Genomic DNA, 14,802 nt, shown 5'->3' on the forward strand with positions numbered 1-14,802 from the left:
AAAACAAATGTTCCAAATCAAATATTCATATTTATTCACATACTATACAAATGTGTAATGAAAAATGGGGTTACATATTTTAAAAAATGCAGTTTCTATCAGTTTGAGCTATGGCAGCACCGTGTAGTGGGCCACCCATAGCGCCATCTGTTTTCCCCCATTACGCTCGAACAGACTTGTTCTTATTTTTTCATTAGATGCTAATTTTGTGAGATATTTGGCCCGTTTACAATAAGTGGACCATCCTGTATATCATATTATGATCCATTTAGTTATAAACATTGCAACAGCCACACAGCAATTCCATCGTGAACACTGTTCTTGGACAAAGAATTAATTAGTTGCTGTTCACAAGCAGCTGGAAATCACCCTGATTACTTTCAAGCAATAGGAAGTAGTGACAAATGGGTGTGTTGGGCAAACTACCAAGAGTCATTTGTGAGGGGTACCAAAGGTGCCTCAAGTACTTATAATTCTGTCGATACTGTCTTCTCTCAGGAAATATGGTACCTATAACTACTCACAATTATACTGTGAAGCTTAAGTCAGTGAGAGGTCTATGGACCCATCCTGCAGAGGGGAGTCAGGGACCAGGGATAACTCAAGGTGGTACTATCTTCCCCCTTACCGGCAGGTCTGAGGTATTCTCTCCCACTGAAACTGGAACTGCATTTTCCAATCTCAAGAGGAAACAAACCCTAAAGGGTAGGGTTCTGTTGATTGCTAACAGTTGAATCCTGTGATGAATATTATCAGACCTTATGGAAATGACAAGAAGGGATGGTATGGATCACTTCACACACTGTATGTATCCATGGACACCTCATTTAACACGTTGAAGGGTCTTTTCCATTAACCATTGAAAAAACAGGATGCAATGAGATTATGGCGCATATTGGAACGAAGAATGCCTGGGCCCTGACAGTGAGTCATGCTGGACTCAGTGCAGTGACTGGCAGAGAATGTTGAGACTGCCATCCTTGCTCACAATGTTTCAGCGAAGCTCAGTCTTCAATATTGTCCATAAAAATGGCCATGGCCCTCTGGTTTTGAGCCAAGCAGAGACTTCAAAGATTCTGTGACAGGTCTGTGCTACCTCTTAGACTTGTGCTGTATGGTTAAGAAGTACAGGGTCCAAGCAAATGAGTCAGGCGTGTGCTACACATCAGAGACTGCTGTAATGAACGGTGTGTAGAGTGCACATAGATTAGGTGACCTCTCCATCCATGTCAGCTAATGATACCTTTTGGAGACCTTATCTGCAGATAAGCCGATAAAAATCCTAGTGATTAACTGCTGTACCATTCTCAACTAAAAGTCCAAAGTTAGAAGCAGTCCTAAAAAGTGGTGAGGTGTGTTTAATACTGTAGACCAATTAAAATTACTTGATAGTTGATGCTTCACGTGTTGTAGCCAGTTCCATTCAATCGAAGAGCTCAGTGTCATATCTGAACTGTTTGGCATTGACAATATTTTGAAAAGGATATGTTTACTCACCATAAAGCAGGAATGCTCAGTCACAGATAAGCACAACAAAAAGACTGTCAGAAAATGAGCTTTTGGTCAACAAGGCCTTCATTGGAGATTGAACATACATGCATACAAGTTTGTAATTTCTATCTCCGAAAAAGGCCTTGTTGGCCAGAAGCTGGTTACCACATAGTCTATTGTTGTGCCTACCTGCGTCTGAGCATCTCCGCCATATGGTGAGTAGCAACTATCGTTTTCATAGTATTGTTGCAATACTGGATCCTCCTGCACAAGATGCAATTCAGCGTCGTTTATACAGTTACTATAATCAGAGATTGGCTTACGGTCGATAAGCTTCACAGAACATTTCATGAAGCCGAATTTTTGAAGGCCGTCAATTTTTGTGACTGCGACACCAGAGTCATACATACAACAGCCTTTTACAGTGTAATGACATAGCTTAGTAGTTATCGTATAAACCTAATGTGTAGTAGAACGTCAAAGGTTTCAAATCTCGTCAAATGCAGGAAAAGTTTTAGAAAAATAAAATCTGGTCAAAAGACTATCATTTTTTATTCATTTAATTGGTTTAAATGTACTTTATTATTTCTAATACTTTGTCGCATCATTTTCCTATCATTCTGTTGTTGTTTAGAATCTGTTAGTGTTTCCTCTATTCTGCAACCAAGTGCCAACCAGTATACTCACCAATTGGTAACACATCATCCCGTGTAACCAATGTTAGAATAATTTCAGGTAACCAGTGACTGTGAGAAATTACAATGCTTTTAGCACCAAAACTGAAATTTTGCTGCAGAAGATGGCATTACATTCATATATATTACAAAATTTTTCTGTCTATAGTTCGCTAATAGTCGTTACCCTTAAATGCGATGAACAAAGCAAACATTATTTTAGTTCTGCAGCAGATTGTTGAATTCTGTTTTCTTGGATACCTTGCACATCACGAGGTTGTGGTTAGGTCAGGGCATGAGTTAAAATTCGCTGCTACAAAACCCGTAGCTCAGTCATTGGTCGCTTAAAAGCATTTGCTGACAGAGCACTCTCACTTCTGTCATACGTTGTGGCTGTGACTTCAACCTTGCTCCATGTTTACACCATTTGTAAAGCAACCTAATGTATTTGTGTTTCAACTGTTTGCCAACACTGTAGTGGCAAGTGACAGCCAATGTGAGGATAGTTTCAGGTAACCAGTGACTGTGAGAAATTACAAAGTAATTTTAATTGGACTAAGGTACAGCAAGCTGGCAAAAATTCCAAATTGGTAGCAGTGAGATTTTGGGGTAAATCTAAGCTTAGATAAAAAGGACAGAATAATGGGTAATGAAGGCTGTGCTGTCATCGTGGTAGACAAGAAAATGAAATCCACTTACAAGGAGACCATATGGCAATAGGGTTTTTGTAATTTTTTAAATTTATGGTTCGTGAAGTCCAGAACTTGTACGTCACACACACAATAGTTAGACTCCACTTCCTAAACTTCTCAACAAAATTAACTTTGACATTTTCTGAGTGTTGTTAATAGTCTGAAGTAAGGTGGATTTTTCTGTAGGCAGTGTGACACTGTGGTAGAATGCTTGTTTGTCCCATGTGGGGCCCAGGTTTGATTCCTGGCTGATGCAAATTTTTAAACAAAAGGTGCTTGTTGTACAAGCATGTCTCTGAAGCATAAAGTACATAAAAGTGGAAAAAAGTAGTGGCACTTAAGACGAGTATTCACTAGTTTGCATCTTGTTCCAGTCGTTACTTTTTTCATATTTTATTGTGTTCAGTTCTAATGTATATATAATTGAAATATAAAGTTTATCAGGTATATGGTAATTAATACATTTCTAGTTACCTTTTTTATGAAAAATCCATGCTGTGTAATTTATAATTAATTACTGATATTTTAAAAGATTGTTTTAACCAAAAAAACATTTTTCATGTCTGTATTTCACACTTTGCAGAAATGCTCATACAATGTGACCCATTGATTAAAAATTTTTACAGCTGGGATTCAAATCCTGCCCAACCATAAGGCAGGCAAGCATTCTACCACAGAGCTATAGAACCTATTGGGGGTTAAAGACACTCTGCAAACTTTGAAGTTTTCTTTTTTCTTCCGCCCCTCCCCCTCCCCCTGTTGAACTGCTTTGGAGACTAGTATTACAGTTCTGTAGTTCACGTAACCCAGGTATAAAAAAGACAAAAATCTGATTGCCCTGTGGCCTATTTGTGAGATAGAAATAATTATTTGGCCAAGACTTCAACTTACTGTATCTTTCTATTGATCACTATTGTCACCTCTAAATGTGACCAAAAACTCTTGTATTGTCATCTTTGCATCTTTGGAGGGCATCATCTTCCTCTTTTTCTACAGTCTCCAGCCCCTAGGCTGGATCAAAAACATCCATCTTTTCCTGTCCTACCACGTTTCTCTCCGCACCCTGCCTCAGCTTTCACCTCTCTCCTTCACACATCCAACTATCAATTGGAATAATTACAGTTTTTTAACTGATGCACATTACAAAGTAAACTGCTGACTGATAACTTGGAACACATAGAGTGAAACTCATCTTTTACACTTTTCAAGGGCATTTAGAAAAATGGTGTGTAATATGGGAAATAACATTTTAAGCTGTAAAAGTCACGTATAGGACACCTCCCTTGCATTTTTGCACTTTATGTATGACATATGTACATAATAGGTATCAGAATACTTGTCAGGGACTTGTTTATTACCTAATAAAGGCTTATTACATAAAATATGCTCATTTTACTAGAACTGATAACTGTCTGGGAAGTAGAGAAATGTCTGACTCAATTTCACACATCATAAGCGATGTTTTTGGAAAGCTTGGAGCTGTCATTCATTATTTAAATGAAACTCTGTACCAGCTAGTTTTTTTTTTTTTCATGGTTAGTATGGTGCGTTTTGAGAATTTTTTCTCATTGTCAGGTGCAAATATTTACATAAGTATTTTGTGTGGTGTTTTCATATGTGTTGTTCTGCATCTTTTGCACTGTAGTTGTCTTTTTGATGTTATCAGGTACTGTACTCCCTCAGTTACACGCACATGCAAATTACAACTCCCATTGTTTGTTTGTGTAACATCACAAAAAATACATACATAAGTACTGTACTTGACAATGAGGATAGATTCTTGGGCTTGTTTTGCTCAGCATGAAAAAATACAGATTTAGTGCTGTTTTTGAACCAAAAATATTTGAGCAACGCAAAGTCGGTGAAAATGTCAACTAGCACTACAAGTAGCCAAATGACAAAACGTGGTAAATGTGGTTCGATAAAGATGCCTCACTGTTCACTTCATTCACGAAACTGTGCATTCACAGTAGACACAGTTTGAAAGTTTGGAAATGGTTGTGACTAGACATGATACATTTATTCGAACAAACCTAGTTACTCGTATCTGCCACCACGCCGTGTAGGGCGTGGCAGCGGCAGGAGATACGGCATGAACTGTTCCAGTTTTTACATGTTTACCGATTCAAATCCACTGAGTTAACCACATAATGTTCGTAAACACTACTCGATGGCTAACATCATGCCAGTGTCATTTTATGTCATTTTTTTCTCCACGGACATTTTTGTAATCAAGTGTATATGGGGGGGGAGAGAAGTTATGAATATTTTGACGCAAAATCAGGTGCAAATTAACATTGTGGACATAGGAAATTGGACAGGGTCAATAAAAAATGTTGTAAATGGCAAGAAATCGTTAATTTCAGGAACATAAAAGTAGGGTTATACTGTAGTTCCGAAACCCACTCACAATGAAAATAAAATCAATTACAATAAGTTGACCTGACATGTTTTAGGATGTACGTCCAAATCAGAACTGGTGTTTGTGACATGAGGCAGTGGTAGCAACATTCTTTAGTGTAGTATAACTGGCAACTAAAACAAGCAGAAAGTCTCTCATGTTCGGTAAAGTAGATAAAGAAGCCCTAGTGTCATGTTAGTGGAAGGAACTTGAAACATTTCTCTTTGAGCAAGAGCATGTAGAGAAACCGTGGGTCAGGAATAGTTGAACAAGCATTGGAAAGATGTCCTCAGTGGTATAAACTCACTGTAAAGAACAGCAGCTGCTGCACATTAGGTGCTCTACATACTGAGACACTGAATGTAATGCGTTTAGTTGTGAGGAGGCTAGTGCATGAAACCTTCAGTGAGTACCATAGCAGATCTCATTGAAAAGATCTCTCACTAAACCCACAGAAATTCTTGTCATATTAAGGCTGTTGTTGACACCAAACTTGTGGTGTGACACTCTTGAATTGTGAATAAGAGCAGCAAAGAAAAAGCAAAAGTACTCAATTTCATTTTCAAATGTTTCACTACAAAAGATGATGAAGTAGTCTGCAAACATAAGTGATGCAGTTTTTTGTGCATGTTACTGAGAAACAACTGAAATTACTAAAAATTAACAAGAACACGTGGCTCAATGCACTCTGCACCAGATTCTATATAGAATTGACAGTCGAGTTAGCTACTCTTTTAACTGTAATGAATCATAGTCTACTTAAATATAAAACTGTGCCTAGTTGTTGAAAAACAGCACAGGTCATGTGCATCTAGGAGGGCAGCAGAAGTGTACCACATCTTACAACATATGAGCTTAAATGTAATGAGATATTTCAGATGGAAAGAACTGCTCCATTCCCATCAGCATGCATTCTGGAAACATCTGTAGTGAAATCCAACTAAGCTTTTTCTCACCTGAAATCCTGTGAAAGCTATAGAAGGTTATCAAGTGGCTGCAATATTTCTTGACTTTTCAGGCCATGAACATAGTGGGTGTCAAATGAAATTTGTAACTGGATTGAGGATTCTTGGTAGGAAGGGCATGGATGGAGAGTCATTGACAGAATTAGAAGTAAATACAGATGTGTTGGAATCTTGCTTTTCATGTTAAAGTTCGTTAACCAAGAGATGAGACTAATAATAATGTCACACCTTTTGCAGACAATGCATTTATCTATAAGACTGTTCTTGATATACATTAATGACTTACCATTCCATATTGATGAAGATGCAAAGTTAGTTCTTTTTGCTGATGATACAAGTATAGTAATAACATCCAAAAACCAAGAACTAAGTGATTAATTGTAAATGATGTTTTTCACAAAATTATTAAGTGGTTCTCAGCGAACGGACTCTCTTTAAATTTTGATAAAACACAGTATATACAGTTCCGTGCAGTAAATGGCACAACTCCAGTAATAAATATAGACTTTGAACAGAAGTCTGTAGCTAAGGTAGAATTTTCAAAATTTTTAGGTGTGTCTATTGATGAGAGGTTAAACTGGAAGCAACACATTGATGGTCTGCTGAAACGTCTGAGTTCAGCTACGTATGCTATTAGGGTTATTGCAAATTTTGGTGATAAGAATCTCAGTAAATTAGTTTACTATGGCTACTTTCATTCACTGCTTTCGTATGGTATCATATTCTGGGGTAATTCATCGTTGAGTAGAAAAGTATTCATTGCTCAAAAACGTGTAATCAGAATAATTGCTGGAGCCCATCCACGGTCATCCTGCAGACGTCTATTTAAGGATCTAGGGATCCTCACAGTATATATATTCACTTATGAAATTTGTTATTAATTATCCAGCCCAGTTCAAAAGTAATAGCAGTGTGCATAGCTATAACACCAGGAGAAAGGGTGATCTTCACTATGCAGGGTTAAATCTGACATTGGCACAGAAGGGTGTAAATTATCCTGCCACAAAAGTCTTTGGTCACCTACCACACAGCATCAAAAGCCTGACAGATAGTCAAGCAACATTTAAAAATAAATTAAAAGAATTTCTAGTTGACAACTCCTTCTACTTATTGGCTGAATTTTTAGATATAAATTAAGGGAGGGGAAAAAAATCTAACTTAAGCATTAAACTAATTAATGGAAAATCTCATATAAAGATGTGAAACAATTACTAACAAAGATATCTCATATAAAGATGTGAAACAATTACTAACAAAGATATCTCTTTGTTAGTAATTGTTTCACATCTTTATATGAGATTTTCCATTAATTAGTTAGATCACCTATATGGTCCACATTCTTCATTGTTTTTTGTCTCTTTTGTTAGCTATCACTTACATCTGTCATCTAAACACTTTCTCTTCTTCAGTATTCGTCACCAACTGCGCTAGTTTCATTTGCCTCCTATTGTCGTGTTCCGTTTATAGTCCCCCCCCCCCCCTCTATCTCTTTGTTAGTAATTGTTTAACTTAAGCATTAGTGTCGTGCAATATTTTGTGTAATGTAATATCTTGTACAGACATCTTTCATTAACCTGACACGTTCATTAAGAAGTGTCATATTCATGATCTATGGAACAAGTATTAATCTAATCTAATCTAATGAGAGTAATAGTAATGTCACACCTTTTGCAGACAATGCATTTATCTATAAGACAGCACCTTCTGAAAAAATTTCATAAATTTTCATTCAGGTCATGCTTTATAAGCTTACAAAATTGTACAAAAACTGACAACTTGTATTAAATGTTGAACTGTAACATTGTGGACTTAACAGTATAAAAGTGGTAGTCTCTTGTTGTTAGAATATCATTAGGGTCACAATTGGAATAGTCAGTCCATACAAATACCTTGGTATAACAATTTGTATGCACTTAAGATGGAATGACCACATAGGCTTGGTTGTCAGTAAAGTAGGTGGCAGACTCCTGTTCATTGTCAGTACACTAGTTAGTTAGTTAGTTAGTTATATTACTTGTTCCATGGATCATGAACACGATTCTTTCGTAATGATGTGGAACGTGTCAAAGTACAAAAGATTCATTTATCAAAAAATTCATTTATCAACAAAAGATTCATTTATGCAGTATGTCAAAAACAAGATAGCTTAAAAAATGCTTGCATGACACATCCTAGAATAATGCTCAAGTTTGAGAGGCACCCCCTAAATCAGGGGACATTGAACCTACACAGAAAAGGGTGGCATGAATGGTCACAGGTTTGTTTGACTTGGGGGAAGAGCATCAATGAAATGCTGAAAAATCTAAACTGGTAAATGTTTGCAAATAGGCACACACTATCCTATAAAATCCTTATTTAGAAATTTTAAGAATCAGTGTTAAGTGAGGAGTCGAAGAATATACATATGACTACCTCCCTACATATCACTCTCAAAGAATATGCGACCTGCAAGTGCTCCATATCCACAGGAAGGGGAGGGGGGGAGGGGTAGTGATACTAAGAGCTCTCTGCCATGTACTTTAATGGCTTGCAGAGTATGTCCATGAAGATATAGAACCTCACGAACAGTGGTTGATGGTCTGACTGAAGATAATTGTGGGAATGTGAGATAATGTTATCTTGAATACTGATATCTGATGTTTGCTTAATAATTTTGTTTTAATAAACAGAATTTTGGAAATACAGCCACCAACCTATAGATGTTTGATGATGCTATTAGTGGTTGTTGGAGAGGAGGAGGGTGGGGGGGGGGGGGGGGGAGAAAGGCAAAAGCAGGTGATGAAATCTGCCCCCACCCACTCTCCATTATTATCTGTCTGCCCCTTCCCCTCCTATCATATACAGGTCTAATATGTATTTATGTTGTTTCCAACCAAACCATTATGTTGTTGGATTGTGTGAAAGATATGTACCACAGATACAAGCCAGTTTAACAAGTTTATATTTTGTGTGACATCACCCTACAAACTTGCTTTTAGGTTATCCAGTATCTGTCTCTGGAATGATAACTGTGCCAGTCACTGGATCGATGTATCAAACTGTGGTGGCAAATCTACAACACCTCCATCCACAAGGAGAGCCAGGTAGTTTGCAGGTGAGTAAGAATTAAATTACATTCTGCAGCATTACTTAATATTCAGCTATGTAGTAGCAGTATGTGGATAGTGTTCCTGAGTATGATTTGTAAGCATCTGGTGAAAGAGCTTGGTAATTTAAAAGTGTTTAGGGTAGTATTATTACACTCTGCATACCTATAAAAAAATGTATGTAGTAGTCTTCAGCATTCTCCCTGTCACAATTATGTATGTGTTAAACATGACATTTGAAGTCTTATACAAGCTCTTACTTTGTTGAGTGGTTATGTCAAATACTGTACTGTCACCCAGGTATTCGATAATTAGATAGGAGTGACTGAGTTACACAGAAGTAGAGAACAGAATCTGACTTAGGTCGTGTAAGTCCTCTCTAATCCTAAATTCTTCATGCACTGGAAGCTAAAAATATGTGTAAATAACCAATCAAATATCAGTTTCTGTTAATGAAGTCGTTATGTAGAAAAGAAATTGTCCTCTGAACTAAACCTCCAGAAGTTCAGAAGACTACGGCATTTAGTAAGAAAGACAAAATTTCCTTTCTGAGAGATGGCACATTTGTCAGTAAAAATCATAGAGGGAGTCAGAGATGAATACAGTAAGCAGATTCAGTAGTTACTCAGAGATGAAAAGGCTTGCACAGACTAGAGTAGTATGGAGAGCTGTATCAAACCAGTCTTCTGACCAAAGACCACAACAAGAACAGTTGTTCTTCCTCTGCTCTAACATTGGCATCTAAATTTCTATGTAGCCTTGCAAAGTTTCTACAGTCATTTAATGCTATTGAAGTCACAGCGTAAAACTGTTTTTATATGTTCGTATAACATTTGGCTTTAAACTTGTCTAGTATTAATAACGGCAGTTTTTCAGTGCCACCCACATACAGCAATGATGGCAGGTGGAACAGCTCTCTCTCTCTCTCTCTCTCTCTCTCTCTCTCACACACACACACACACACACACACACACACACACACACACACACAGTACTTTTATGTTTTTGTAGTGAAATACGAGATGTTCACTTTAACAAAAATTCATTTACTTCTTCCTTTACCTACAGCCAAACTAATTAAAAAAGAAAAAGTTCCTACTTCATGTTGAGATATGAAATAAAATATAGAATTTCGTGGTATAGGCAGAACTTATGTATCTGGCTTGGTTATCAGAAAATTAGATTTATCTACATTTCCTAATAATGCCCTCATCATTATTTGTACAATTTTAACATATTAACTTGTTTCTGTAGCCTTGAACACACGAAAGGTTTAAGAACATTTAATAGAAATACATATGGGTTAATACTGCATTGAAATATGACTGTAGTAATGTTTGCTAAATTACATTGCATCAATCATTGTTTGTGATTATGTTTTTGCAAATTACAAAAGAGCCAGATAATGTTGTTCATTCCTACCAATGTCAGAGTACATTTCAATACATAGAACATTATTACATAGCTACTATTTCCATATTATTTCCCCGAGGTGATTTGCATTCATGTTAAACTGTTTTGTATTATTGTGTTTTGATATTGTTACTATCTATGGTTACATGTGTTTGCTTGTAAATTTAATATCTATATACATACATCAGTATCTGGACATCAGTATTTAGGAAATTAATATTCTGTACGTGACTTTGGATACAGTTGAAATCGGCTCCTGAAAGATTTGCACAGTATGAAGATCGGGCAAAACCTTTAAGAGCAGATAGTTAAACAACATGTAGTAAACTGTAGAATGAGATATGTTAAAGATCAGAATACCTTTTCATTAAAATATTACATAACATTGGAAAAATGTCTGGGAAATCATCTAATACAATTTAGAAAGATATACAGTGAAATACAGTCACTGGGTTGGTGTTTCCACATTTTGGAAGATTTGAAAAATCAGTTTATGATTAATACGATCACAGACTCAGAGAATCACTGCTTTTGTTTAAATTCTAAAAATATTTACATAGAAATCTTAAAGTATTTTCCACCATCAGTACTGTTTTTAGTTAGTGTGTTTCCTTGTAAGCAAATACACACACATTTAAACAAAAAGAATAGACTTAAATTTAATAGTTTGCACTTTATGAAGCTAAATGCAGTCTTTTCTCTCTCAAACATATTTAGTGTTGATCAATATTTTTCATGTAAAACGTAGTGTATCAGATTTACAAATAAAATCTTACTTCTTATCAGTCCTCAACAAAATCCATCAGATGAGGCTTCGTTTCTCACAAAAACAGGTAAAACGTCAATAGCATTGACAGAGAGACGTCTCAGGACAAATAATGTTAGTGTCAGTTTGTCTTCAAGTGTATCTTTAGCTGTGTAGTCATTCTAATAATGTTATGTGTCTTCCCAAAATCTTATCCATTTACAAGTGTAGTATAAGTAAATGTTGTAAAATTGGGCACAATAACTGTTACAGCTTCACTTCCAAAGTCACTTCTTACCCTCACTTTATCTCATTGCACACTAACACAGAAAGCATAAGTTTCAGCATTTCATCCTATCCAGCACAGTTCTCTCTTCATTCACACATAACCAACGTGTACAGAGTTGTAAAAGAAATATCATCAAATGTGTCATTGAGTTTCTCAGTAATATCAGATCTCTACATCCTCTGAATATCTTCAAAATCCTCAAAGTTCCTAAAAGTGTTAAAATTTGTGAATGTAAGATTATTAACTGTGCATCAAAGTATTCAATTTCAATCACAAGATCATTCATCAGTAGCAATGAAGCATCTCTTATTCTCTCACTCATAATACATCAGTAACTTGAAGTGTGAAAGTTTGCATCAGGCTCTCACAAAATATCTTAAGTATTTTTTTTTAAATAATTCTCAATAGTGTCATAGTGCTGTAGTAAAGATCATAGAAAATCGTAAGTATCAAAGCATGCTATTTTTGCCAAAAGTATAAGTTTACTCTCTCTAAGCAATATCTTCTCTTTGTCAGCAATGTTGTTGCAAGATTAGCAATAAATTGTGTGGTGGTCAATGTATTACGGCACAAAATTCTTAAAAGGTATGTTTTCATCACCATCGATGGATGTTCCAAATAACTTGCCAGACACAGGGAGAAGTATATTCAATAAATTTCTTCAACAATCTTAGTCAAAGTTTGTGTGTTGCCTGGTGTCAAAAGTTCTTGTAAAACTAGCCTTACATCATATCATATTAACAGAATGATAGAAGTAAGTCATAAATCAAGTGAAATATTTTCCCATAACTTACATCTGAGAATACATGTAACTAAATATAGTTAAAGTGCAGTACTGGTTTCTGGGTAATGCGACATCTGGAATGTGTAAATGAGGCTCATAGACATACAGTAAATAACTGATAAACAAGTTGCATTAAAGTGTTTATGAAGTTTCAAGTCAGGTAAAATATAGTAAAGGTGTTTGCGCAAATTTGTGACGTCATTGTAGCTGTGTAAGAAAATGCCAAATGGTTAGGGCCTTGTGTATGCCACACACACGAAGCATAGAGTATGCATCCCCCTGCAGTAGACTGAAATTCTTCTTAAAAATTTCTTCTATTGTTGTAACACAAATAATAAAGTAAAAACAAAGTGGATATCAGTGTTCATATTAAGTAGTAAATTTGTAACATTTCTGAGACCAAACGGTTTTCTTGATTTGGGATTGATCAGCTGGTATGCATTAGAATGAGGATTTCCCACAGCCTCAAATGGGCCAATGTACATGTCAAAGAAGTTTTTGATATCACTGTTTATGAAGTTAGATCTTGTATTTTCCTTTTTTATTTTTAAGTCCAAGTCATTAACATTGAATTGAGTTTATTTTACCCTACCATCATGTCTTTGTTTTCTTTTGTTGCAATGTTGCTTCATAGTTACCCCGACAACGTGCACCCTCACTTCTGCTGAGATGTGGTTGCACAATTTAAATTGTGTTGTTCTTTTTTCATATATGCAGGTTGTTTATCATACATTATTTCATAGGGTGTGAATCATATGGTGGTAAAAAATTTTCAGTATTTTCTAACCAGTTGGAATGGTCCCTTCTACAATAGGTCCTCCACAGTCTACCTATTTCCCATATGTATCATTCTTTTGGATTACAGGGTGGATAGTTGACAGAGGTTTAATGTCATTTTCACTTGTAAACTCCTTCCAGGTTTTGGATGTGATCTGGCTTCCATTATCTGAAAGTAACGTTTTTGGTATAGTGTATGAAAGTAGTCTTCAGTTAGTTTTTGAATTTTTTTCTTGCTGGGTGCTTTCTTTGTAAGGTACATTTTAATGAACTTCGAGAATAGGTCTGCCATTACAAAAATGTAGTAATACCATCCTTCTGCTCTGTGTAATTACCCTATAAGTCAGTACCCATGAGGTCTATTTGCTTATTAGGTATTAAACTCTGTAAATGGCCCCTATTGGTGTAATTATCAACTTTGACACTTAGGCACCTGTTACAGGGTGTAAGGCACTTTGTTACTCTGCAGGCAGTGTTATGAAAGTACACACACTGCCATATTTTTTGAGTACACTTAAGGAACCCACAGTGACCAAAACTGGTATAAGTGAACAGTATTAAGAGGTCTGTGTATTCTTCAGGCCAGCAAACCCTCCACCTGTCACTGTCAAGGATGTGCCTGTAAAAAAGAATCCTCTTGAAAACCTGATTTATTGTTGTACCTCTTCATGGCCCTTTGTTACCAGATAACTTCTGACCAGTTTCCAATTGTTGTCATGGTTCTGGTTTTATCGAGTTGATTGCAAATTATTCTAATATCCCTGTCCTCTTTCACCCCTTTATTTACATCATGGTGAAGTTTTTTCTCTTGATTTCCATCTGCAGTGTCATTTACATTTCCCACTGTTAACCTGGCTATGCCATCAGCCACAATGTTGTCCCTCCCCTTAATGTATTCTACAGAAAAGTTGAAAGTAAAACATAGTCCATTGAGTCAGTCTAGTGTGGTAGTGTTTGCATTCTTGAATATAGCTGAAGGCTTTATGATCTTATGTGCCTGTACTTGGTGACCCAATAAGTAATTCCTAAATTTTTGGACTCTCCATTTATATCCAAACGTTCATCTTTTCTTAAATGGAGTATTTCTCTCTCTCTCACTCCGTGTGTGTGTGTGTGTGTGTGTGTGTGTGTGTGTGTGTGTGTGTGTGTGTGTGTGTGTCCCTAAGGCAACTGAATCGTGCATTTTAACCTCATCACTTTCTTATTTTGGAATAAATGAACCAACAATCCAAAATCATTGCTGTCAGTTGAAAGGCAAAAGGGAATGGATAAGTCAAGTCTGTGTAATCTCATAGTTAACTGTGCAAATAGATTGGCATCCATTGACCCATTCCCAGACACTATTCTTTGTAAGCAATTTATTGACACATGGTGCACTTAATGCTTGTTTTTTCATGTATTTGTGAAAGAACCCTAGATAACCGAAAAATGACTGAACTTGTTACTTAGTCCTAGGAGGAAGGAAATCAGCAACTGCTTACACTT

The 14,802-nt window shown here is 36.2% G+C and overlaps 1 protein-coding gene across 1 annotated transcript in view; it reads left to right on the forward strand.

The window, feature by feature from the left end:
* LOC126273316 (DNA-binding protein P3A2) overlaps window positions 1-14,802 on the forward strand; it is an 87,803-nt gene that overhangs the window by 54,972 nt on the left and 18,029 nt on the right. Inside the window, exon 9 of the mRNA XM_049976861.1 lies at window positions 9,202-9,317. Coding sequence (XP_049832818.1) covers window positions 9,202-9,317 — 116 coding nt within the window. The remainder of the gene's footprint in view (window positions 1-9,201; window positions 9,318-14,802) is intronic.

This window comes from Schistocerca gregaria, chromosome 5, assembly GCF_023897955.1.
Source record: "Schistocerca gregaria isolate iqSchGreg1 chromosome 5, iqSchGreg1.2, whole genome shotgun sequence".
Lineage (NCBI taxonomy): Eukaryota > Metazoa > Arthropoda > Insecta > Orthoptera > Acrididae > Schistocerca > Schistocerca gregaria.